At 45.0% G+C, this 26,618-nt stretch overlaps 2 protein-coding genes across 3 annotated transcripts; one reads left to right on the plus strand and one right to left on the minus strand.

The window, feature by feature from the left end:
- Positions 1 to 10,137: 10,137 nt before the first annotated feature.
- LOC145850405 (protein boule-like) lies at positions 10,138 to 15,830 on the plus strand. 2 transcript variants are annotated; one of them, XM_082963639.1, is made up of 10 exons: positions 10,138 to 10,405; positions 10,529 to 10,620; positions 10,743 to 10,797; positions 11,191 to 11,266; positions 11,715 to 11,869; positions 12,178 to 12,261; positions 12,583 to 12,630; positions 12,735 to 12,863; positions 13,116 to 13,226; positions 13,366 to 15,830. In XM_082963639.1, the coding sequence occupies exons 1-10, from the start codon at positions 10,217 to 10,219 to the stop codon at positions 13,525 to 13,527; spliced, it is 1,101 nt and encodes a 366-aa protein (XP_082819765.1). In that variant the 5' UTR covers positions 10,138 to 10,216; the 3' UTR covers positions 13,528 to 15,830. The 2 variants fall into 2 exon arrangements, with proteins under 2 accessions (XP_082819765.1, XP_082819766.1); XM_082963640.1 differs by having other exon boundaries at positions 10,141 to 10,405; positions 13,119 to 13,226.
- A 129-nt stretch (positions 15,831 to 15,959) lies between these two features.
- On the minus strand, positions 15,960 to 23,191 carry LOC106574807 (MOB-like protein phocein). Its single transcript, XM_014150896.3, has 9 exons — positions 22,980 to 23,191; positions 22,563 to 22,754; positions 21,391 to 21,453; positions 20,956 to 21,056; positions 20,795 to 20,837; positions 20,379 to 20,465; positions 19,913 to 19,992; positions 19,576 to 19,687; positions 15,960 to 19,128 (listed from the first exon to the last, which is right to left on the minus strand). The coding sequence occupies exons 2-9, from the start codon at positions 22,620 to 22,622 to the stop codon at positions 18,994 to 18,996; spliced, it is 681 nt and encodes a 226-aa protein (XP_014006371.1). The 5' UTR covers positions 22,623 to 22,754; positions 22,980 to 23,191; the 3' UTR covers positions 15,960 to 18,993.
- Positions 23,192 to 26,618: the final 3,427 nt, after the last annotated feature.

The following is a 26,618-nucleotide window of genomic DNA, read 5'->3' on the forward strand; positions in this document are numbered from 1 at the left end:
TGTTTTCAAATGACACACACAAACCATCATATGAATAGACATTTATAAGAACCAGTTGAACACTGATGTGCTCAATGTAAAACACTATGATGAATGGAAAACACTTCTTCTCCATTCATCATAATGACTTAGGCCTTTTTTGGTTCAGTGTTACCATTACTACAGACAGTACATACATAAGTGTGTTGTAAAATATTTGAGAATATTGTTTTTATACTCAGAACACACAAATACACGGTAACAAATATATTTTATTTTTCCCACAAAAACAATGTACACAGTGTACATCCCAATCCCAACCAACACAAAGTTGCACATACAGTGGTCTACATACAAAACAGAAGAATTTAATGTATACAGTTACAGTAATAAAAAACTAAAAAAACTATGCTGCATCCTCTGTTCTGTTGCGGTCTGGCCACAGCACCTCATCCACATCACAAGCAATGTTTTCCCTGGCCAAGCAGCGGGGGAAATATGGCCTAGCATGGCGATTCCAGCCATGAAAAGCATCAGCTGCTATATCTCCACATGCGTCTTCCATAGCTTGGAGAAGAGGTATACGCGTTGGTGGATTTCGGTCATACACTTTCCATCTCCAGGCAGAAAATAATTCCTCAATAGGACTGAGGAATGGAGAATATGGAGGGAGATAAACAACTAAAACGCGTGGGTGGGCAGTGAACCAGTTACGAACCAGAGCAGCCCTGTGGAAACTTACCTTGTCCCAAATGACAACGTGCCTGAGCTGCTCTGGGCCATCTACCTGATCTGGTGGAATGAGTGTGTTGTGTAGGGTGTCCAGGAATGTGATCAGATGGGCGGTGTTGTAGGGGCCAAGGGTAGCATGGTGATGGATGACGCCGTGGTGGGTAATGGCTGCACACATTGTGATGTTCCCTCTGCGTTGGCCAGGGACTTGAACAATGGCACGCTGGCCGATGATATTCCTTCCCCTCTTTCGTCTTTTTGTGAGGTTGAATCCAACCTCATCAATGAAGATGAACTGGTGCTCCACTGCAGCCACCTCTAGCTCAAGGACTCTCTGAAACACACATGACAATATCAGAAATAGAAATGGAGTGGTCACTATTGTGAAGCACAATCATTATGATTACAATACTGAAATATGTATAATTTATACAGTGTTGAGAGTATGCATCAATTGTGGGATTGTACAGGACTCACTTGCACATAGTTATATCGCAATTCTTTGACTCTTTCTGAATTGCGTTGAAATGGCACCCTGTAGACCTGCTTCATCCTGAGATTATTTCTGCGCAAGACACGGTCCAGTGTTGATAAGCTTACCCTATCAATATTTTGAAATATCTCATTGTTTTCTATTATTTTTCTTTGTATTTGCCGTAATGTTATGGCGTTATTTTCTAGGACCATGTTCATGATTTCAGTTTCCTGTTCAGGAGACAGAACACGTTCCCGACCACCTTGTGTTGGTAATCTTTCAGTTCTGCCAAACAAATAGTAAAATACTGTAAATACAAAGTAGGAATACATTTCCCAAATACTTGAAACATACTTTATTTTTACAGTCCTACAGAACAGTCCACAGGCAATACTGTACTACTGTACTCATTGAGTACTGTATTGATATGCAGTACTGCAATTTTCTAGTGAGAGTAGATTTCTTACCTATTCTCATTTCGGATGTCCGGATGATGGATGCTACAGTGTACCTGCTCAAATTTGGCTGTACTCTTTGCCCAGCCTCCCTCATTGATAGACCATGGTTGACCACATGATCAACCAAAGTGGATCAGATCTCATCAGAGATTACGGTCCTTGGCCTTCCTCGTCCTCGTCCTCCCCGTCCTCCTCCTCTTACTCTCACTCCTCTGGCTCTGCCTCTGTTTCCAATGTTGGCATCCATTGCTCCAAAACAGAAGAGCTCACCTGTTGCCCGTTTATGCTAAAGCTCTGATTGCTAATTGTAAAACTGTGTGACGGGTGTTTGCCCATGTGATGAGTCAGTGTGCATATTTGAATGGCAGTGTGTTCATTGTGAAAACAAGAGATTTTCTGCATGAAAATTGTGCCAAATGCAAAGAATTGCGTGTAGTGTTTTGAAAAAAGTGTGTTTTAGAACTGCAATTTGAGTGTAAAGCAGGAATTGTGCTTGTAGTTTAGCAGAATTGGTTCAGGGGGTTGGTGCATGAGTTACATGTTGTGGTCATTGTGTCTCAAGTACCAGTATTTGTGTGTAAACAATTGAGAAAAACTGTAATGAGCCAACCGACCACTATGCTACTGGACGCTATTGCTTCAACCGCAAACACTCATTCCACCCCCCTCCCAAACTTTTGACCTACCCTCTTAGCTGACATACCCCCTATTTGACACATAGTGCCAGATGGTCGGGGCTTACACTTTTGGGACTACTCCATTGACCCCAGTGTGCTAAATTATTTGAAAGAAAAACAAGTAGGCCTACTATTTTGAACCCAGGACTGCTATGCACTTAACACTGTCGTCAGTCTCTACACACTCCGTCCATTTGAGGTTGGTACACTGGCCCGGCAGACTGACGGTCTGAGCAGGGTGCAGTACTGGCAGGCAGACTGACAGTCTGAGCAGAGGGCAGTGCTGGTAGGGAGACTGATGGTCTGAGCAGGGGACAGTACTGGCAGGGAGACTGATGGTCTGAGCAGGGGACAGTACTGGCAGACTGATGGTCTGAGCAGGGGACAGTACTGGCAGGGAGACTGATGGTCTGAGCAGGGGACAGTACTGGCAGACTGATGGTCTGAGCAGGGGACAGTACTGGCAGGCAGACTGATGGTCTGAGCAGGGGACAGTACTGGCAGGGAGACTGATGGTCTGAGCAGGGGACAGTACTGGCAGACTGATGGTCTGAGCAGGGGACAGTACTGGCAGGCAGACTGATGGTCTGAGCAGGGGACAGTACTGGCAGGGAGACTGATGGTCTGAGCAGGGGACAGTACTGGCAGGCAGACTGACGGTCTGAGCAGGGGACAGTACTGGCAGGCAGACTGACGGTCTGAGCAGGGGACAGTACTGGCAGGGAGACTGACGGTCTGAGCAGGGGACAGTACTGGCAGGCAGACTGACGGTCTGAGCAGGGGGCAGTACTGGCAGGGAGACTGACGGTCTGAGCAGGGGACAGTAGGCAGACTGAGGTCTGAGCAGGGGACTGATGGTCTGAGCAGGGAGACTGACGGTCTGAGCAGGGGACAGTAGGCAGACTGACGGTCTGAGCAGGGGACAGTACTGGCAGGGAGACTGATGGTCTGAGCAGGGGACAGTACTGGCAGGGAGACTGATGGTCTGAGCAGGGGACAGTACTGGCAGGCAGACTGATGGTCTGAGCAGGGGACAGTACTGGCAGGCAGACTGACAGTCTGAGCAGGGGACAGTACTGGCAGGGAGACTGACAGTCTGAGCAGGGGACAGTACTGGCAGGAAGACTGACAGTCTGAGCAGAGGGCAGTACTAGAAGACCTGTTGACAGAATCCTTAAAGCACTCCTCAGGCCTGCCTCCTGAGACATACTGGTGTATGAACAACACTTCTCCCTCCTCTCCACACTCTCTCCTTCCTCTCCTCCCTCTCTCTCCCTCCTCTCCACACTCTCTCCTTCCTCTCCTCCTCTCTCTCTCCTTCCTCTCTCTCTCCTTCCTCTCCACACTCTCCCCTTCCTCTCCTCCCTTTCTCTCCCTCCTCTCCACACTCTCTCTCCCTCCTCTCCACACTCTCCCCTTCCTCTCCTCCCTCTCTCTCCCTCCTCTCCACACTCTCTCCTTCCTCTCCTCCCTCTCTCTCTCCTTCCTCTCCACACTCTCTCCTTCCTCTCCACACTCTCTCTCCCTTCCTCTCCACACTCTCCCCTTCCTCTCCTCCCTCTCTCTCCCTCCTCTCCACACTCTCTCCTTCCTCTCCTCCCTCTCTCTCTCCTTCCTCTCCCCACTCTCTCCTTCCTCTCCACACTCTCTCCTTCCTCTCCTCCCTCTCTCTCTCCTTCCTCTCCACACTCTCTCCTTCCTCTCCTCCCTCTCTTTCTCCCTCCTCTCCACACTCTCCCCTTCCTCTCCTCCCTCTCTCTCCCTCCTCTCCACACTCTCCTCCCTCCTCTCCACATCCCTCTCTCCTCTCCTCTCCTCTCCACACTCTCTCCTTCCTCTCCTCCCTCTCTCTCTCACACTCTCTCTCCTCCACACTCTCTCCTTCCTCTCCTCCCTCTCTCTCTCCTTCCTCTCCACACTCTCTCCTTCCTCTCCTCCCTCTCTTTCTCCTTCCTCTCCACACTCTCTCCTCCCTCTCCTCCCTCTCCACACTCTCCTCCTCCCTCTCTCTCCTTCCTCTCCACACTCTCTCCTCCCTCTCTCTCTCCTTCCTCTCCACACTCTCTCCTCCCTCTCCCTCCTTCCTCTCCACACTCTCTCCTCCCTCTCTCTCTCCTTCCTCTCCACACTCTCTCCTCCCTCTCTCCTTACCTCTCCACCCTCTCTCCTCCCTATTCTCCTCCCTCTCTCTATCCATATCCACATACCCCCCCTCACACGTTCAGTTACTATGGTGTAGAATGTAGAAGGATGACACATTCAGTTAGTATGGTGTAGATTGTAGAAGGATGACACATTCAGTTAGTATGGTGTAGATTGTAGAAGGATGACACATTCAGTTAGTATGGTGTAGATTGTAGAAGGATGACACATTCAGTTAGTATGGTGTAGATTGTAGAAGGATGACACATTCAGTTAGTATGGTGTAGATTGTAGAAGGATGACACATTCAGTTAGTATGGTGTAGATTGTAGAAGGATGACACATTCAGTTAGTATGGTGTAGATTGTAGAAGGATGACACATTCAGTTAGTATGGTGTAGATTGTAGAAGGATGACACATTCAGTTAGTATGGTGTAGATTGTAGAAGGATGACACATTCAGTTAGTATGGTGTAGATTGTAGAAGGATGACACATTCAGTTAGTATGGTGTAGATTGTAGAAGGGCACAGAAGTGTTCACTCACAGTGAGGATGTCGTTCTCTCTCTGAGTGTAGTTCTGGTTGAGGAGGATCCAGTGCATGAAGCCTGTAGGGGGCCGCTGGCTCTGTCCTTATCCAGACTCTACTGCCCCCTGTTGGGAGACTATAGAATGGCAACTCGCTAGTGACAGTAAATACTTTAGTGACAGTTGAATAATAGTTGAATACTCCTGACCAGGGTTCTATTACTATTAGAACATTAAAGTGAAACTGACAATGAAGGAAAACCTTGGCCTGTATTCACAAAGAGTCTCAGGGTAGGACTGCTGATCTAGGATCAGATGTCACTTTAGGATCATCATTAAAGGATAAGATGATATAAACAGAGGGGACCTGATCCTAGATCAGCACTGCTACTCTGAGACTCTGATCTGTGAATATGGTCCATTGAATTTATCTGCAGAGTACACAGAGGTCACTAGATTAAGTAGCCCTACTATTCACATTGATATTGTTAAACACACAGTTCTCTGTAAGAATATATTTGACACAGGAATATGTTTAAAGGGAGAAACCTGCCTTCAACTGAAATGTGTCTTCCACATTTAACCCAACTCCTCTGAATCAGAGAGGTGCAGGGGCTGCTTTAATCAACAGCACCCAGGGAACAGTGGGTTAACTGCCTTGCTCAGGGGAAGAACAACAGATGTTTACCTTGTCAGCTCAGGGATTTGATTCAGCAACCTTTCAGTTACTGGCCCAACACTCTAACCACTAGGCTACCTGCCATTTACCCATTATGCTGTTGAATATCTCTACTGTGTGAATATCTCTACTCTCTCTTTGTGGTTTGGAGTATAAACATTAAGTATACAAACTATTTCCTAATGCATCTGGCATCCATTGGTTTAAGATAAGACATTTCTTCAGAGGTCTTAAAAGAGTTTTGTTGTATAGACTCACTGTACCAGCCAGGAGATTTATAACAGTAATGTCTGATGCTGCATTAGAAACTGGGTGGTTCCAGGCCTGAATGCTGATTGGCTGACAGCCGTGGTAAATAAGACGTATACCACGGGTATGACAAAACATTTATTTTTACTGCTCTAATTACGTTGGTAACCAGTTTATAATAGTAATAAGGCACCTCTTGGGTTTGTGGTATATGGCCAATATACCACGGCTAAGGGCTGTGTCCAGGCACTCCGCGTTGCGTCTTGCATAAGAACAGCCCTTAGCTGTGGTATATTGGCCATATACCACACCCCCTTGTGCCTTATTGCTTAATTATAGGACACACACACACAGTCACACACAGTCACACAGTCATGCAAACACAAACACAGTCTCACACACACACACACACACACACACACGCAGTCACGCTCACACACAAATTTATGTACACGCATACACATACTGTCACGCTCACGCACATAGTCACACACAGTGAAAACTCATCCAGGTAGCCTAGCGGTTAAGAGTGCTGGGACAGTAACGGAAAGGTCGCTGGTTCAAATCCCTGAGCCGACTAGGTGTCAAATCTGTAGATGTGTCCTTGAGCAAGGCACTGTTACCTAATTGCTCCTGTAAGTCCCTCTGGATCAGAGAGTCTGCTAAATGACCAACATGTAACTCCAGATCATCAAAGAGAGTAAGAGGCCTAGTATGATAAAAGAATGGAATGATTGTGGGAAGTAGATGGAATGAGTGGTAGAGAGGATAAGAAGGCCACATGTGTTCTTTATTTCCTCTGTAAACAGAGTGGAGGGCAGAAATAATCAATGAGGAACTCCTCGTTGTAAATATGGTCCTCTGATAACCTAAACACTGTGGAAGCTTGAGGTTCTCCACACATATCAGAGGTGGTTAGTCTCAACGGGAGAAGAGGGCTGGGCAGATCTACCAATAAAGACCTGTGATTATAACATAAACACACCGGGACAGGAGTAGGGAGGTCTGAAGGACTATCGTTACCTGAGCTTCCACAGACACAACAGACTGTGTGTGTGTGTGTGTGTGTGTGTGTGTGTGTGTGTGTGTGTGTGTGTGTGTGTGTGTGTGTAAGGAGGGTATGCATTTTTGCAGGATGTGTTTGCCTCTGATCGCATTCTTTGAGTAAGCAGGGGAATAGGTCGGGGTAAAGGATGACTGTAAAACACACTTGACCTTTTTTAACTTTCTAGACCAACCATCAACACTACTCATTCAGCCAACAAACAATACAGGCCTATTTTTCTTTAAACTATCTTTGGCTCTAACATTGAAAAACATTCAGAAACAACCTACTGTGCCCTGGAGAAAGATAACCACACGAGGACCAGAACCACACGCAAGGCCAGTAGTGGTCAGTGTGCTCAACCACGCCTCTGCAAATGTTTGTCTAAACCATTCATTTCTGGTATTGTACTTTGTGAAGGAGCTTATTTATTTTCCAAAGGAATGCCCCTGTCTAAAAATAGCCCAAAGTGAAAGGAAGGGAAATCAGAGATTTGTAAAGTAATGACATAGTTGAGCCAAACCACTGTTTTATGGTAACTGCATGAAACATAGAATGTATGACTTTTTTTACCTTGTCAAAAGGCTAACCTACGTGGCAATGCAGAGGACAATATTCGTTGTGATTTAGCAACAGAATCAAATAAAACAAGAACAGCGTTTGTCAATCTGAGGACATCCTCAAACACTGAATAACAACTGAGAACCATTCAATCCATGCAGCGTACCATCCCACTCTGTCAATCAAAGCCTGTTTCTTTTTACAGACACTCATTTTCTTCTGCTCCATACACACTTCATCAGGTGAAGAGTCAACATTTGGACAAACACAACTCTCAAGAATGGCCAATCACAGATACCGCATAGGGAAACTGTCTGGCGTCTTCAGCTTTAAAGAGTTCAACAATTATACATCTGCCTCACTCCTATCCTTTTCTGTATGTATCAATTATCTTCCTTACAGTGCCTGTGTTTAAGGCTTATCTTCATCTTCATCTTTTGTCTGGCCTATCAGGAGGCTCGGTGGCACTGGGTTTGATAGGGAGGAAATGGATCTAACGATCTAACGAAAATCAGTCTGAGCAATCTAGCATAGCAGGAGGGTGTTCAGAAACACAGACTGTGTGTGTGTGTGTGTGTGTGTGTGTGTGTGTGTGTGTGTGTGTGTGTGTGTGTGTGTGTGTGTGTGTGTGTGTGTGTGTGTGTGTGTGTGTGTGTGTGTGTGTGTGTGAGAGAGAGAGAGAGACAGAGACAGAGACAGAGAGAGATGTGGTTGCCGATAATGTACACTTTTTTATACCAAGCATATAGGCCTATAAGCCAAAGTAACTAGCTCAAACTACATGTGTGACCATTCATCCAAAACGTGCACCTCTTCAGTACACTGCAAAACAGAGCCCAAACAAACAAACCCCTATACAAGTCTGGCGTCTGGGTAGCAACAACAACCAGGATTCCATGTAATCCAGGCGCCCTGCTCAGTGACAGAAATGAATTGCTGTTTGTATTTGCGCCTTGGTTGAATTGATTTGCTGGGTACCCTGCTTTGTCAAGAACTGGCTCACAGACCAGACATCCACCATGACCTGCCACTGGAGACCGGCCAGAGACACTGGGATTGGCCTGACTGACTGACTCCCACACCCCCTGGTAATTTGGGGCAGGGCGTCTGGTCTTGTCTTTGGGAGCATGGTCCATTCTCCTTGCTTGGCCCCCTCTTACTTACAGGAGCATTAGTCAAGACCTGGTCTTTGCTGTAAACAACCAGCTGAATGAGTAGGCTACACATTCAGAACATTGGACTCTGTAAACAACCAGCTGAATGAGTAGGCTACACATTCAGAACACTGGACTCTGTAAACAACCAGCTGAATGAGTAGGCTACACATTCAGAACACTGGACTCTGTAAACAACCAGCTGAATGAGTAGGCTACACATTCAGAACACTGGACTCTGTAAACAACCAGCTGAATGAGTAGGCTACACATTCAGAACACTGGACTCTGTAAACAACCAGCTGAATGAGTAGGCTACACATTCAGAACACTGGACTCTGTAAACAACCAGCTGAATGAGTAGGCTACACATTCAGAACACTGGACTCTGTAAACAACCAGCTGAATGAGTAGGCTACACATTCAGAACACTGGACTCTGTAAACAACCAGCTGAATGAGTAGGCTACACATTCAGAACACTGGACTCTGTAAACAACCAGCTGAATGAGTAGGCTACACAGTCAGAACACTGGACTCTGTAAACAACCAGCTGAATGAGTAGGCTACACATTCAGAACACTGGACTCTGTAAACAACCAGCTGAATGAGTAGGCTACACAGTCAGAACACTGGACTCTGTAAACAACCAGCTGAATGAGTAGGCTACACATTCAGAACATTGGACTCTGTAAACAACCAGCTGAATGAGTAGGCTACACAGTCAGAACACTGGACTCTGTAAACAACCAGCTGAATGAGTAGGCTACATATTCAGAACACTGGACTCTCTAAACAACCAGCTGAATGAGTAGGCTACACATTCAGAACACTGGACTCTGTAAACAACCAGCTGAATGAGTAGGCTACATATTCAGAACACTGGACTCTCTAAACAACCAGCTGAATGAGTAGGCTACACATTCAGAACACTGGACTCTGTAAACAACCAGCTGAATGAGTAGGCTACACATTCAGAACACTGGACTCTGTAAACAACCAGCTGAATGAGTAGGCTACACATTCAGAACACTGGACTCTGTGAAAACACAAGGTATTGGAATGGAACCTACCTGCTTTTCCTCTCAGTCTTAACATTGTGAGCTGGGGTGAACTACCACCTCTAGTAATTGCGGTCCTGCAAGGTTTCATTTAACTGCATCTCAAAACTGCTCCATAGACATGAACTGATACGGTGTCATATGGTGCTCGGGGTGGCAGGTAGCCTAGTGGTTAGAGTGTTGGGAGCATTGTGCAGTTTCTCATGCATTTCTGTGAGCCGTATTATAGGCTTTAAAAAGCAAAAGGTCACTCAGGGTTGGCTCGTTATTCCCAGCTCTAGACAAAACAAAAGTGCATCTACAAAGACAACCTCTTTTCAAGGTGCAGTTGTCCCCAAGAATACAGTTGTAGAGACAGTTTGTTTTGAAAGATCAAAGGCTTACAACATATATTTTGTCTTAAAGATATCAAACAATATTGCTTTGTAAAATAGCTAACTTTTGCTACATTATCAGAATTTCTCAGCATTGGTGAGGATGGCCAATCCAGTGATGTTCTTGTTCTGTTTCAAGCTAATCTCAATCTGCACGCAGACCAGCACTCCCTCTCCTCCTCCTACTCCAGTGTCTCAAGACTTCAGCAACAACACCTCTCCCTCTCACCATGCCCCCCGCTTTGGCACCATCATCCCTAACCGCATCTTTGTGGGAGGCATTGATTTCAAGGTGAATTTTGTCTCTTTACTTTCATAGGGCCTCCTAGTTTTGTGTTTTGCAACCTAACTTTACCTTTTTGCTGCTGCTGCATGTTACTGGAGCATAAAAAGGGTGTGTTCTTTTTGTGTGTAGACCAATGAGAGCGACCTGAGACGCTTCTTCTCCCAGCATGGAGCAGTGAAGGAGGTGAAGATAGTGATTGACCGTGCTGGGGTGTCAAAAGGGTGAGTTCAGTTAAACTGGAGATGTTCTGCCCCACAGACTGGATGACACTTGCAATGATGTTTATTAAATAAGGTATGGAAATGTAATCCAGGGACACTGTGTGTTTGTGTCCATCCCACAGATATGGCTTTGTTACCTTTGAGACGCAGGAGGATACAGAGAGAATCCTTCATGATGTGAGTAACTAAAAGTGCACTCTTTCACAAAAGGGTTCTTCGACTGTCCCATAGGAGAACCCTTTTTGGTTCCAGGTATAATCATTTTGGGTTACATGTAGAACCCTCTGGAAGGGTTCCACATGGAATCCAAAACGGTTCCCCTATGAGGATAGCCGAAGAACCCTTTTAGGTGCTAGATGGCACCTTTTTTTAGAGCCAGTATACTGTAGAGATATGGGATAGAAATGATACAACACAAACCTTATATCTCCTTCTGGCAGACAGCAGCTCAAATTCACATTAGATCTAGCTCAGTCCATCACCAGTAAAGTCATGGTCATGGGTAGTAAAGTGATCTGTCTCAATCTGTACCGGATACCCCCTGTCCCTCTGCCACCACCACATCCCCAGGCTGACAGACTGTGCTTCCGGGACAAGAGGCTCAACATCGGCCAGGCCATCCGCAAGCAACAAGTGGGAGGTCACCGTAAGTAACAGAGCACCGTAGAGCAGGGCAAGTTCACCCTGGTCCTGAAGTGCTTTAACCGACCTGGAAGACCAGGTGTGTTGAATTTAGGCAGTCACTGGACTGATCAATTAGCTAATTTGGTCAGGTGTGGTGCCTAGATTGAACAGAATCCTGCAGCACCTCAGGAACAGGGTTGTCTTACCATGCTGTAGATGAGTGACAGCTGAAGCAGTAGGATTACATAGTGGTGGAAATAACTTTTTCAACACGTTTGTAATGCATCATTGAACATTTGAACTATCATACCATATATTGTCTTATCTTGATCGTGGTGGGTGGGGACTAATGTGCTCTTGCTCTTGTTGGCTTTAAAAAGCTGAATCATCACCTGGGATTGAGTGTCGATAACATTTGCCTTTGTACATAACCTGGTGGTTGACTTGTGCCTCCTTCCTCCTCCACTCAGCAAACAGCTTCTCTGTGTCCAGCCATACTCCTGCCATGATGCCCACCCCCTGTGGAACCATGTACCTCACCACCTCTACGGGGTACCCCTACACCTACCACAACGGAGTGGCTTACTTCCACACCCCAGAGATGAGCCCCTCCTACCACTGGCCTGTGAGTCCTATCCTTCACTCAGCCATGTGCTCATGCCACATTTTCCCTGGTGGTGAATGAAATGTGCATTCTACATGAAGATTTGATTTGATTACACAGCAACATGTGAGAATCATAGAGAGACTATTGATCATGTTTCATACAGCAAACAGACATGACATACTACAGTGTTTTAGTCATTTTATACAATTCATTGCATTTGATAAAATCTAAAGTTATTGTACATTTGCTTTTTTGGCGTAAAGATACATGTTCTTTCTTACATGGCTGGTGTCCCGCATATTACATGTGCGTCTGTGTCCTTGTAGTCCCGCTCAGTGCCTGGCTCTCCTGTCATGCTGACCCACCAGCCTCCACCCATCTACCAGCAGCCGGCCTACCATCACTACCAGGTCAGAGCAGACTGTCCTAGACCGTCTCACCACCACCATTACAGCTCAGCTGACCAGCCTGATCCCAGATCTGTTTGTGTTCTATAGGAATGATGTTCATGACCATAGGAGTTGGCAAGACAGCACAAACAGATCTGGGACCAGGCTAACCGTAGTCACCAGTACAGCATCATAAGACATCCATTATAAATACTGGTACCTCAGCCACTGACAGCCAAGTCAGCTGTTCAGATGTAATGTAATGCTATTGAGGTGTTATTCCGGGAGAAAGCTGGTGTACTCCTGGGTACTGATCTGTTTCCTATACTCTGTGTCCTTCAGGCCCCTACACAGTGTCACCCTAGTCACCTGCAATGGAACGTTCCTCAGGTAAGGAGATGGGCTTCTGTGCTCTTCATCTCTATGTTTGTGAGTGGGTTTTTATCAGAGGCAAGGTGTTTTCTAAATGTCAACTAATTGTGTGTGTGTGTCAGTCTCCAGTGCCTTCCAGCCCAGTGTTGTACATGCAGCCCTCTGAGCTCCTGTACCAGCCCATGGAGCAGCCCAGCGAGGGGGGTTGTGTCCAGCCTGCCATGCCCCTCATAGAGGCCCCCATCCCAGAGGTTGATAACATCCTGACCTGGGTCCTGTTCATTACGCTCAAAACTGAGAAAAAAAACTACCTTGGTCCAATAAGAAAGGCACATTTGTATTGACTGTTTCAAAATGTTTTGCCACAGTACGACCTACTGAACACAACCATTTTGTAGTTCCCTCGGTCAGGGTACTATTTCCCATATGCTACTTCATAGCGTTAGCATTAGGTGACAGTTGATGTATAAAACCGTACTCAGTGCTTACTTGTTTTACCACAGCAGCAGTTCATCGACCACATGGTGCAACCAGCCTACAATCACACATTATCATACTACCCACAAAGTCCAGGGGGGATGACACCTGTCATGATACAGCAAGAACCAGGAAAGGTACCAGTTATAATACCAGTATAAACTTATTATGACATATGATAATGCATGCTGGAGAATCATCTTTATTGGTCTGTTGTGAGGAATGACTGTTGGAGAAGGATTGGCATGTGTCGTGTCTGTTACGTTCCTCATCTAGGAACAGAAGTTCCACGCCATGAGGCGAGGTTACCCCTCCTCGCCGGTCACCCTGAAGCCCAGGTACGGCCGCAACCCGCACTACGCCCACCTGCGCAAGGAGTACCGCCCAGAAATCACCACTGACCCCTCCCCTCTGCCCGCCACTGAACCACTCAAGTAGAGGTCATCCACGTTTCCTTTCAGCCAATGAAACGCCCATCTCCTCAGGCAGAAAAACCTACTTCTCAATCGCTACACCCACTTCTCATGACCCTGTCTCCTCCAACCCTTCACCCGCATTATATTATTCAGTCCAGACAACTATGTGCTCGCTGAATGTTCATATTTTTTATCTGTGTAGTATAATTTAATGTAATATTCTATCATTTTAGCTACTAAAAAGTACTGTAAGTACTATGATGTAAGTGCTCGTTCTATCACTTCCGGACTGTGAAAAAGTGCATAGTTTTCTCTGGTGTTTTTTCCACAACTCGGAGGGATAACTAGCTCTTGGTACTGTATTGTACTGTTTAACTGTTTCATAACTTAACCTAATGCATGATAGAGCTTAAAGTTAAGCTAAACGATCTTTTGTAACAAGAATGTTCCTCCATTAGCATCTGTGTCAAACTTTTGCCATGTAACCGTTCAGAGTATAGAAGCAATAGGGAACTATTTCCTGGTACTGCTTTATGTAGGCCTATTGGCCAATCACAAGTTTTGTTTTTCTAATTAGCTCATAACGCAATGCAAAAAAAAGTCGTAACGAAGATTATTGTCAATATTGGTGAAAAGCTGCTATTGAGCATGTTTTATCTCAATGGTATTAGAATAGTCAAGATTACTGTCTTTTTAATGTGACTGCAATACATGTTGGAAAATGTATTTAAAAATAATTAGGCTGCTGTCACAGAAGAGGGCAAATAGATCCCTAGAGGGTTAATCGTTACATAATTCTCCAACTGGATGAAAAAATACATAAACAGGAGATTATTTTATGCATTTTTATGTATTTTTATGTATCTCATGTTTTCGAGAGCTGTTTCATGTAGATTTTTCTGTGATTGTGAGTCTCTAAAAACGATGTGCCCTCCAGATGAGGGGTAACATCAAAATAACTCTGTCCACAGGACTGGGACCACAAATAAAGTACAATGAATATCAGTCAAACAGATTCACGTGGTCTCACGTCGGCTTTGTGTGACGGCTGGGACATTTCAAGATTGGAAGGTCAACAAAGTAAGCTCTTTTTTTTGCCATTCTTTCCTGCCTGTAAATTATTCACCTCATCTTCATCAACTTCAATCACCCTTGGTTCAGTCATGAGTCACCCATGATCCACTCAGGTTTACACAGTTAGGTTTCTTTTTCCTGCATCCTGTCTTGGTCTGCTCCCTCATTGCTTATGCATGTATTCTATAAAAAAATAAATACGTTTTTATAAATTGTATTCTATAACTGATAAGCTATGGGTGTCAGAGTTGAGGTTTAACTAAAGAATGTATGACATCACATATTTCATGTAGGCCTATTTTTTGGATTAATTATTTGAATAGGATGTACTATGAGGTGTCTGATTTTGTTTTGTGTGAACTGCTATTCACTTTCATTATCTTCCCTGTAAAAAATATATAATCAGGGTAGAAACATCTCGAATTTTCCACAACGGTTCACAATTGAAAAGTTATGCCGTTTTGCTCTGAAACGTACTTGTTTTCTTGTTGAGAATTTTGATCATAGTGAAAGTCAATGCCAGAAGAAAACAAATGACAGAAGAATTTCATAAGTGCTCCCACGTCCTGTTAATTTAACATTAAAATAAACGTTTAGGTAAATTTGATTTGGTCAGTTACTAATAAAACAGAATCAAAGTTTGATTTGAAATTAGATCATTTTAGGAAAAGTATTTTGTTGTATTCCAAGCATGCCTGTAATTTTTCAAAATGTTACATTTAAATAAACATGTTTTACTCTTTACATATTTTCATAGCACCACATTGTCAAGTCAATGTGTCTTGCCTTTTAAAACATAAATGTTTAACTATTTATTACAATGTTAGACGTTTGAAGTTCAGTTTGAGGATATTCCACCTCCCCATTTCTTCCCTTCCTCTACTTCCTGTAACCCCATTACTCAATTTGAGGAGCAGATCAACTATGCTTTGCGCCAAAGTACAGCCTTTAAAAAATGTCAAATATTGTTTGAGTTAAGATATGTTCCCTTCGTCCACCCTTTTTATAAATGAGGCTAAGTTGTCTTGACCTTACAGTTAAGATTTTGTTTTAACATCGGTGCATGTTTTGTATATAGTTCTGAACACTAGCTAACATGTTTATGTTCTTCTGCACATTACGTTGTGCCTTGTTCTTTCCGAATATTGAGGGGAAATGTTAAGACTTTGTGTTCAGAAGTGGGTCGTCTTGTTCGTAAGAATAAAGTTTGAACCCTTGAGAAGGATGGATACGTCCGTGTGTCATTGAGCCCAGGGAAACAACCCTTTATTAAAAAACCCTTACTGATGAAATGGAAGCCTGTTTGAAAACGTTGCACTACGGTGAAAATGTGAAGACTACAGGTCACAAATGTACAATAGGAATACACATGGCACTTGATTGTAAATATATCTGATATTTTAATAAGAAACAGTGAATGAATATCCACCAGGGACAAAATGGCAACACAGTCAAACACATCATTGTGTTGCCTGAGTAATAGTTAATCACAAGAATATAGAAAGTGAATGAGACATACTTGTGCTTTGAAAACCTAAGGCATTTCTGAGTAGCTGTCATTAATTAATATTCACTAATAAAACATCAAATTCCTTTCTTTTAAATAAATACAGTGAGAGATTGTTGCCCTAAATGGCATGAACATAAAACACCCCCCGTCCCCTTCTATAGAAACAAGTCATTAGGAAAGCAGTCTTTGTAGTGTCAAAGATGTAGGAACTCTGGCCCAGTAAACAGGCTATCCTGCGGCAATGTTGCAGTTTTTGGCTCTGGGTTGAAGCTTCCCCTAGGTGCAGATCAGCTTCCCTTCCCCTAATCCTAACCTCAGCTGATCTAGGATCAGCTTCCCTTCCCCTAATCCTAACCTCAGCTGATCTAGGATCAGCTTCCCTTCCCCCAATCCTAACCTCAGCTGATCTAGGATCAGCTTCCCTTCCCCTAATCCTAACCTCAGCTGATCTAGGATCAGCTTCCCTTCCCCCAATCCTAACCTCAGCTGATCTAGGATCAGCTTCCCTTCCCCTAATCCTAACCTCAGCTGATCTAGGATCAGCTTCCCTTCCCCCAATCCTAACCTCAGCTGATCTAGGATCAGCTTCCCCTCCCCTAATCCTAACCTCAGCTGATCTAGGATCAGCTTCCCTTCCCCTAATCCTAACCTCAGCTGATCTAGGATCAGCTTCCCTTCCCCTAATCCTAACCTCAGCTGATCTAGGATCAGCTTCCCCTCCCCTAATCCTAACCTCAGCTGATCTAGGATCAGCTTCCCCTCCCCTAATCCTAACCTCAGCTGATCTAGGATCAGCTTCCCTTCCCCTAATCCTAACCTCAGCTGATCTAGGATCAGCTTCCCCTCCCCTAATCCTAACCTCAGCTGATCTAGGATCAGCTTCCCCTCCCCTAATCCTAACCTCAGCTGATCTAGGATCAGCTTCCCTTCCCCCAATCCTAACCTCAGCTGATCTAGGATCAGCTTCCCTTCCCCTAATCCTAACCTCAGCTGATCTAGGATCAGCTTCCCTTCCCCTAATCCTAACCTCAGCTGATCTAGGATCAGCTTCCCTTCCCCTAATCCTAACCTCAGTTGATCTAGGATTAGCTTCCCTTCCCCTAATCCTAACCTCAGCTGATCTAGGATCAGCTTCCCCTCCCCTAATCCTAACCTCAGCTGATCTAGGATCAGCTTCCCCCTCCCCTAATCCTAACCTCAGTTGATCTAGGATCAGCTTCCCTTCCCCTAATCCTAAACTCAGTCATTAGTGGACTAAAACCCTACAACCCATTTTTTGTTAGTCTTCAATTAATCATGTCCTTCCACTTCCTTAATCTAGGATGGAAGACTGACGTGGTGCTATATACAGTATAGTCAGAAATAATGGACTATTAAATACCTGTTATATCAACCTGTATAATGTAGGCTGTTTATTAAATACCTGTTATATTAACTTGTAGCTCTACATTAGACCAGAGTTCCTGACACCTAGAACACAACAAAGGCTTCGTTTACACAGACAGCCCAATTATGATCTTTTGCCACCAATTGGTCTTTTGACCAAGCAGAGCAATTTTTTCCCCCATAAGAATTTGGTTGCCTGTGTAAATGCTGCCTAAGGACCAAACAGAAAGCACATGATAAAGTAACTAGCCAAGGGTGTCTCACAGTTTATCAGGTACACCACCCTGTTCACCAAAATGATTCGCTCCTACAGACAGTGAGTCACATGGCTGTAGCTTGGTCTATAAAGCAGGCAGACAGGCATCGAGCCATTCAGTAACTGTTTGATTGAATGCTAGAATGTGTAAAACTAGCGACCTAAGTGACTTTGAGCGTGGTATGATCGTCTGTGCTAGGCGCGCCGGATCCAATATCTCCGAAAGGGCCGGCCTCCTGGGATTTTCACGCACGACAGTGTCTAGAGTTTACCGCGAATGGTGCGACAAACAAAAATGATCCAGTCAGCGGCAGCCCTGTGGGTGAAAACAGCTCGTTGATGAGAGGTCGAAGGAGAATGGCAAGAATCATGCAAGCTAACAGGCTGGCCATTAACTAGCAAATAACGGCACAGTACAACAATGATGTGCAGAACGGCATTTCAGAACGCACAACTAGTCGATCCTTGTCACGGATGGGCTATTGTAGCAGACGACCACACGGGGTTCCACTCCTATCAGCTAAAACAAAGAAGAAGCACTAGTGGGAACGCAATTACCAACACTGGATAATTGCGGAGTGGAAACGCCTTGCCTGGTCTGACGAATCCCGGTTCATGCTGATGACAGAGTCGGGTTCTGGAGTAAACAGCAGAAGTGCGTTGACCCATCCTACCTGGTGTCAACGGTACAGGCTGGTGCCGGTAGGGTACTGGTGTGGGGAACATTTTCCTGGCACACGTTAGGTCCCTTGATACCAATTTAGCAACGATCGAACGCCACAGCGTATCTGAACACTGTTGCTGACCAAACCCAATAGAGAGCATCTTTGGGATGAGGTAGACCGGGCTGTTCACAGCATCAATGTACCGCCGTCCAATCTGCAGCTACTGCGTGATGCCATCCCATCTGCATGGACCGACATCCATGTGGAACGTTTCCGACACATTGTAGAATCCATCCCCTTTAGAATTCAGGCTGTTTTGGTGGCAAAGCGGGGTCTGACCCAGTACTAGATGGGTGTACCTAATTAACTGGCCACAGTGTATATTGGTTAGTCATTTAACCACAACATTGTCTTGTTCTCTGAAACATACAAGCTAAATTAGGATGTTCATACAATATTGAAAATATTCTACTTAAAAACAGGTGATTTTAGTGTGCTTTTGAGAGTATTGTGTGGTTGTGGGTGGGTGCGTGTGTGACAGCCATGTGTTTGAAATTGTTTGGCAGGGTGTAGCAGATCCTCTTCAGATCCCAGTCCTCAGGCGTCGTTCTCGCCCTCTGCTTCGTTAGGGTTAGTCTCATCCTCCATGATGGGTACGATCAGGTTGTCCTTGGACATCAGGTTGTACTTCATCACAAATCGCGTGAACCGATGGCACAGGAACGTCTCGTTCTGGAGAGGGCAAGAGCATTCACTTGAGTTTTCCTATATAAAATCCTAACAACAACAACAACAACAACATTTCTAAATCCAATGCTAGTTGAAAGCTGTAATCACTGGTAACCAATAAACCAGAGTCAAATTATATTAAGTACAATGTAACAAGTATCATCACAATCACAGCTGAATCTATGTGAAACCTGTTGGGGTAAGAGTTAGGACGGGATTCAATCTGATCAGGCATTGTAGCACGCTTAACATGTAAAGGTCATTTCCCATTGAGCCGACATATGCAGCGTTAACCGTGAATGTGATCTCCGCAGCCGCTGGAACATTCGACAACGCGGGATCAGATTGAATCCCAGCCTTAGGGCTAGGTTTGGGTTAGTGCTTTAAGTACAGTATGTACATGTGTAATTACAATTCACAGGAATAAAGACAGTCATAGAAAATGCTTACCTCATACTTGTCAAAGATCTGACGATGGTGGAAGTAAGCGTGGGAGAATATCCTGTAGATCCGTCGACAAACTGAACCCAGTTTCCCTACTGAGGATTCTTTAATGCTCACTCTACCATAGAACAGAGACCAAATCAGTTTACAATCTATAGACAGCAACTTTATTACAACGCTTACAGCAAGTGTAGGTAGCTGCATAAATCAGTACGATGCGAATGATCAATTGGATGAAATGGTGTTAAATAAAAAAACGATTGTGATTTGTGTGTGAAGGGTGCTGGGGGTTAATGAGAAAGTTAGTCACAGGAGACATAGGAACACGGTAAACAGTTGTTACCTGCTAGGGAAGTACTTGTTACTGTTGAGGAGGCAGGCGGCTCCGTCCAGAGTGTGTCTGGTGTAGTCGATGGCTGGACACTGCAGGAGACAGCAAACACAACAACAGGCTTGAGTACCAGCCATGATACAATAATGACTATAATGGTGTTATTAGTCCTGGCATGTTGAATGTTCGGTGCCAGAGGACAACTATCTTGTAGTCCTGTGTGGCTCAGTTGGTAGAGCACAGTGCTTGCAATGCCAAGTGCCATGGGGTTCGATTCCCACTGGGATACACAGTCCAACGAAATGCTTACTTCAAAACAAAAAATTTATGCACGCATGACTAAGTCACTAAGACTAAGTGTCTTTGGATAAAAGTGTAACTGGTTTATATTAGTATTCTATTCTTATACCAGGGAAAGGGGGTAGGAACTGGATGAGGGATCCGTCTCTACAAATGCTGTGGGCAGAGAGGACCTTACCTCTTTGGGAGTCTTGTGTGCAGCGCAGAGGAAGATCCACTGCTCTGTTGCCGTCATCTGAGTGCATGTGTCTGGGTGGCATTCTCCCTGTGAACAGACAGAGTACATGTTAGCAACAGACTTACTGGACGTTACCACTCCAACAAACACAGTGTGAGAAGAATGGATGTTCAACATGATCTTCCTGAAGAGCTATGTCACAGGCCTGGGAAACTCCAGTCCTCTGGGCCTGATTGGTGTCACTTTTTCTCCATCACTAGCAAACACAGCTGATTAATCAAATGTCATTCTAAACTGAAGATCATGATTAGGTGGTTATTGGAGTCAGGTGTGTTAGCTGGAGCAAAACTGTGACACCAATCAGGCCCCCGAGGACTGGAAATGCCCAGGCCTGCTGGTCAATCGTAAGAGCATACCTGTAGTTTCACAGCAAGTCCGTTCAGCTCCAAACAGAACTGCCTAAAAATGGAGGACAGGAGACAAGACCAAATGTTAAAAGAAGGATTTGTTTTCAGCACCAGTACACATTTTGGATGTCCACATGACTTTCTTGTAAGTGGTAAACGGCAGCCACTACCTGAGGTGTTCGTACTTCCAGACCCCTTCATCCTGACCCTCTGGGGGCTCCAGGATCTTGTCCATGTTGGAGCAGTCTGTACGGATGTTCTGTTGGATGTACTGAGAAGAACCACACACTTTAGAAGCAGAACAGAACTGTATTAAATACATCACCTGACTAAGCCATTCTACCTCAGCAACTCAAATGGCAGAATAGCAGTCTGATTGTTGTCTACACTTGAAAGATTTCAGTTTCTCTGATATTTTGGCTATATGCAACTGCTCAATCCATACTGGAGAATGTTACAGAGAACTGCCGACACAGATCAACCCTAGCTACGTAGCTAGTAGAATGCCTGATTAGACTTCTTCAATTAACCACACTGTCATCATATTCAAATGACTCAAACAGTAAGATATTTCAAACATTATAACAGAGACATCTGACTCCCACCTGCTGCACAGCCAGTGTGCTGTCCATCTCCTCGAATGACTCATCGGGCCAGTTGTAGAAGTCCTGTGGGCATACACAAGAAACTGAGCAGGGCAAACTAACTGCACTGATTCAGCTGACAAAAAGACCTCACCAGCTAGCTTATCTCTGTCTGGTAAATGACTAGGTAGCTACTAGCCCAATATTGGACTAAAGGAGCCTAACATCACTCCTTATAGTCCAAGGACCTTACATGTTCTGTTTAAAGGGTGAATTGGCTCTGGAAGCCAAATACTCCCATCTAAACATGAATCCATTCTCAATTGTGGTACGGTTCTAGAAACATAAATCCCTCTATGTTCACGTCACAAAATAATTTCACAAATGCAAAATACAGCTTACTGTACACCAGTGAAGGCTGGTGGGAGGAGCTATAGGAAGGGCTCATTCCAATAAGGTCCTCATATAAGTCCTCCCACCAGCCGCCACTGGTTTAACCGGTTAACACAGCTGCAGTGGGCAGTATTTTTCAGTGACATGTTTGTGGCCTGTCTTCAGTTTACACACAGTTGTTCAGAGACGCAGAGATAGCTAATTAGCACAGGTATCGAGACCTTAACAAGCGTTGTAAAATGGAAATATGTCCATGTGGTACCCTAACCGTTTAAAGATGTGTATCAATTTCACATGTTTTTTTGTTGTTTGTTTTTTTACATTATTTCTCGCTGATATGAAAGATAAGGTCGTTATGTTTCCAAAATCGTACTGCAAACTATCCGTGTTAATGTTCAGACCGAATGTCGCGGCTCTTAACTCCCACCTACAGAAGAATACTTCATCCAGTGACTGATGTATAATCTAATGGCACTGAGAGTCGTGATGAAGGGCGAGGTAGTTAGCTACTACATAGTTACCTGTAGATTCGATTTTCAGATAACTTCAGACAATTGACAATATAAACAGGCATCGTTTGATAGCTGTTACCAACCCATATCTTATAGTTCCTGACTTTGACTGGCTAGCCAGCTGGCTGTATGTAGCCTCGCTAACTAGCAGAATTAGCTAGTTAAGTAAGCTAACGTTAGCAGCTGACAAACGGGCCATAAAGGAAAGGATACAAATGTACCCAAGTAAAATGCAAGACAGGAGCATTGAGCACACTAAAATTAAACCATGTTGCTAAAATCCGGTACCTTTTCTTTAGTCCCTGGTCGATTCCTCCTCATAACAGCTGCACCCTCCGCCATGACCATCTCGACTGGAATCCGGATGTTGCCAACGCTGGAGGAAGTGTCAGCTCGCCCTGCAAGTAGCCTATCTTCGTTCAGTAAAAAATTAGATTGCGGATTTGATTGAACCTCGGGGGTGTATTCATTAGTCGGATTCTGTTGGAAAAACGCGTTAGAAAAAGAAACCGTTTAAATCAAATAATATAACATCTAATTGTATTTGTCACATGGGCCGAATACAACTGGTGTAGACTTTACCATGGAATGCTTGCTTACGAGCCCTTCCCAACGACACAGAGTTTAAAAATAAAGTAGTACAAGAGGAATAAAATTAAATACACAAGAATGGAACTACAGTATATACAAAGGGAGTAGCAGTACCAGATCAATATGCAGAGGTACGAGGTATCTGAGGTAGATATGTACACGAAGGCAGGGTAAAGTGACTAGACATCAGGATCGATAATAAAATAAAGAACAGAGCACCAGCAGCAAATGATGAGTGTAAAAGTGTGTGTTTGTGTTGTGTCGGTCTCTGTGTGCGTATGTGTGTTAGCGTATGTAGTGTATGTGAATGTGTGTGGGAGTGTCAATGTAGTGTGTGCGTGTATATATAGTTTACCGTTTACTCTAGGAACCAAACGGAAACAAACAGAACAAACTGAAAGAAACGGGGAGGGACCTACTTTAATTTATCCAATAGAAACTCTCGTTTTCGTTGCAAAACCTTTTGCAACAGACCAAACGTTTTGCAACGGAATCCGACTCATTCATAAATCCAAATAATGAATACACCCAGTTCTCCCACCCGTGTGGATCTGAGAGCTGAAATTAAATCAAGTATACATTGATACATCCTCTCTTATACACACACACACCATTGCTGCTATATATATATATATATATATATATATATATATATATATATATATATATATATATATATATATATATATATATATACTGCTCAAAAAAATAAAGGGAACACTTAAACAACACAATGTAACTCCAAGTCAATCACACTTCTGTGAAATCAAACTGTCCACTTAGGAAGCAACACTGATTGCCAATAAATTTCACATGCTGTTGTGCAAATGGTATAGACAACAGGTGGAAATTATAGGCAATTAGCAAGACACCCCCAATAAAGGAGTGGTTCTGCAGGTGGGGACCACAGATCACTTCTCAGTTCCTATGCTTCCTGGCTGATGTTTTGGTCACTTTTGAATGCTGGCGGTGCTTTCACTCTAGTGGTAGCATGAGACGGAGTCTACAACCCACACAAGTGGCTCAGGTAGTGCAGCTCATCCAGGATGGCACATCAATGCGAGCTGTGGCAAGAAGGTTTGCTGTGTCTGTCAGCGTAGTGTCCAGAGCTTGGAGGCGCTACCAGGAGACAGGCCAGTACATCAGGAGACGTGGAGGAGGCCGTAGGAGGGCAACAACCCAGCAGCAGGACCGCTACCTCCGCCTTTGTGCAAGGAGGAGCAGGAGGAGCACTGCCAGAGCCCTGCAAAATGACCTCCAGCAGGCCACAAATGTGCATGTGTCTGCTCAAACGGTCAGAAACAGACTCCATGAGGGTGGTATGAGGGCCCGACGTCCACAGGTGGGGGTTGTGCTTACAGCCCAACACCGTGCAGGACGTTTGGCATTTGCCAGAGAACACCAAGATTGGCAAATTCGCCACTGGCGCCCTGTGCTCTTCACAGATGAAAGCAGGTTCACACTGAGCACGTGACAGAGTCTGGAGACGCCGTGGAGAACGTTCTGCTGCCTGCAACATCCTCCAGCATGACCGGTTTGGCGGTGGGTCAGTCATGGTGTGGGGTGGCATTTCTTTGGGGGGCCACACAGCCCTCCATGTGCTCGCCAGAGGTAGCCTGACTGCCATTAGGTACCGAGATGAGATCCCCAGACCCCTTGTGAGACCATATGCTGGTGCGGTTGGCCCTGGGTTCCTCCTAATGCAAGACAATGCTAGACCTCATGTGGCTGGAGTGTGTCAGCAGTTCCTGCAAGAGGAAGGCATTGATGCTATGGACTGGCCCGCCCGTTCCCCAGACCTGAATCCAATTGAGCACATTACATTTACATTACATTTAAGTCATTTACAAATTGGTGCATTCACCATATTATATCCAGTGGAACAACCACTTTACAATAGTGCATCTAAATCTTTTAAGGGGGGGGGGGGGGGGGGGTTAGAAGGATTACTTTATCCTATCCTAGGTATTCCTTAAAGAGTTGGGGTTTCAGGTGTCTCCGGAAGGTGGTGATTGACTCCGCTGTCCTGGCGTCGTGAGGGAGCTTGTTCCACCATTGGGGTGCCAGAGCAGCCAACAGTTTTGACTGGGCTGAGTGGGAACTGTGCTTCCTCAGAGGTAGGGGGGCCAGCAGGCCAGAGGTGGATGAACGCAGTGCCCTTGTTTGGGTGTAGGGCCTGATCAGAGCCTGAAGGTATGGAGGTGCCGTTCCCTTCACAGCTCCGTAGGCAATCACCATGGTCTTGTAGTGGATGCGAGCTTCAACTGGAAGCCAGTGGAGAAAGCGGAGGAGCGGGGTGACGTGAGAGAACTTGGGAAGGTTGAACACCAGACGGGCTGCGGCGTTCTGGATGAGTTGTAGGGGTTTAATGGCACAGGCAGGGAGCCCAGCCAACAGCGAGTTGCAGTAATCCAGACGGGTGATGACAAGTGCCTGGATTAGGACCTGCGCCGCTTCCTGTGTGAGGCAGGGTCGTACTCTGCGAATGTTGTAGAGCATGAACCTACAGGATCGGGTCACCGCCTTGATGTTAGTGGAGAACGACAGGGTGTTGTCCAGGATCACGCCAAGGTTCTTAGCACTCTGGGAGGAGGACACAAGGGAGTTGTCAACCGTGATGGCGAGATCATGGAACGGGCAGTCCTTCCCCGGGAGGAAGAGCAGCTCCGTCTTGCCGAGGTTCAGCTTGAGGTGGTGATCCGTCATCCACACTGATATGTCTGACAGACATGCAGAGATGCGATTCGCCGCCTGGTTATCAGAAGGGGGAAAGGAGAAGATTAATTGTGTGTCGTCTGCATAGCAATGATAGGAGAGACCATGTGAGGATATGACAGAGCCAAGTGACTTGGTGTATAGCGAGAATAGGAGAGGGCCTAGAACAGAGCCCTGGGGGACACCAGTGGTGAGAGCGCATGGTGCGGAGACAGATTCTCGCCACGCCACCTGGTAGAAGCGACCTGTCAGCTAGGACGCAATCCAAGCGTGGGCCGCGCCGGAGATGCCCAACTCGGAGAGGGTGGAGAGGAGGATCTGATGGTTCACAGTATCAAAGGCAGCAGATAGGTCTAGAAGGATGAGAGCAGAGGAGAGAGAGTTAGCTTTAGCAGTGCGGAGAGCCTCCGTGACACAGAGAAGAGCAGTCTCAGTTGAATGCCCAGTCTTGAAAGCACATCTGGGACATCATGTCTCGCTCCATCCACCAACGCCACGTTGCACCACAGACTGTCCAGGAGTTGGCGGATGCTTTAGTCCAGGTCTGGGAGGAGATCCCTCAGGAGACCATCCGCCACCTCATCAGGAGCATGCCCAGGTGTTGTAGGGAGGTCATACAGGCACGTGGAGGCCACACACACTACTGAGCCTCATTTTGACTTGTTTTAAGGACAAAGTTGGATCAGCCTGTAGTGTGATTTTCCACTTTAATTGTGAGTGTGACTCCAAATCCAGACCTCCATGGGTTGATAAATTGGATTTCCATTGATTATTTTTGTGTGATTTTGTCGTCAGCACATTCAACTATGTAAAGAAAAAAGTATTTAATAACATTATTTCATTCATTCAGATCTAGGATGTGTTATTTTAGTGTTCCCTTTATTTTTTTGAGCAATATATATTGTTCTCAACATAAATATTTAGAGGAAAAATAGGGGGTAATTTTGACTTCAATGTATTTAAATGTAAGAAAACAAATGTAGTTTTCTCTGTTTATTGTCTCCTTTCATTTGATTGATTAATACTGTTGAGTCTTTT

This window comes from Salmo salar, chromosome 17 (genome assembly GCF_965601325.2).
Source record: "Salmo salar chromosome 17, fSalSal1, whole genome shotgun sequence".
In the NCBI taxonomy this organism is placed as follows: domain Eukaryota; kingdom Metazoa; phylum Chordata; class Actinopteri; order Salmoniformes; family Salmonidae; genus Salmo; species Salmo salar.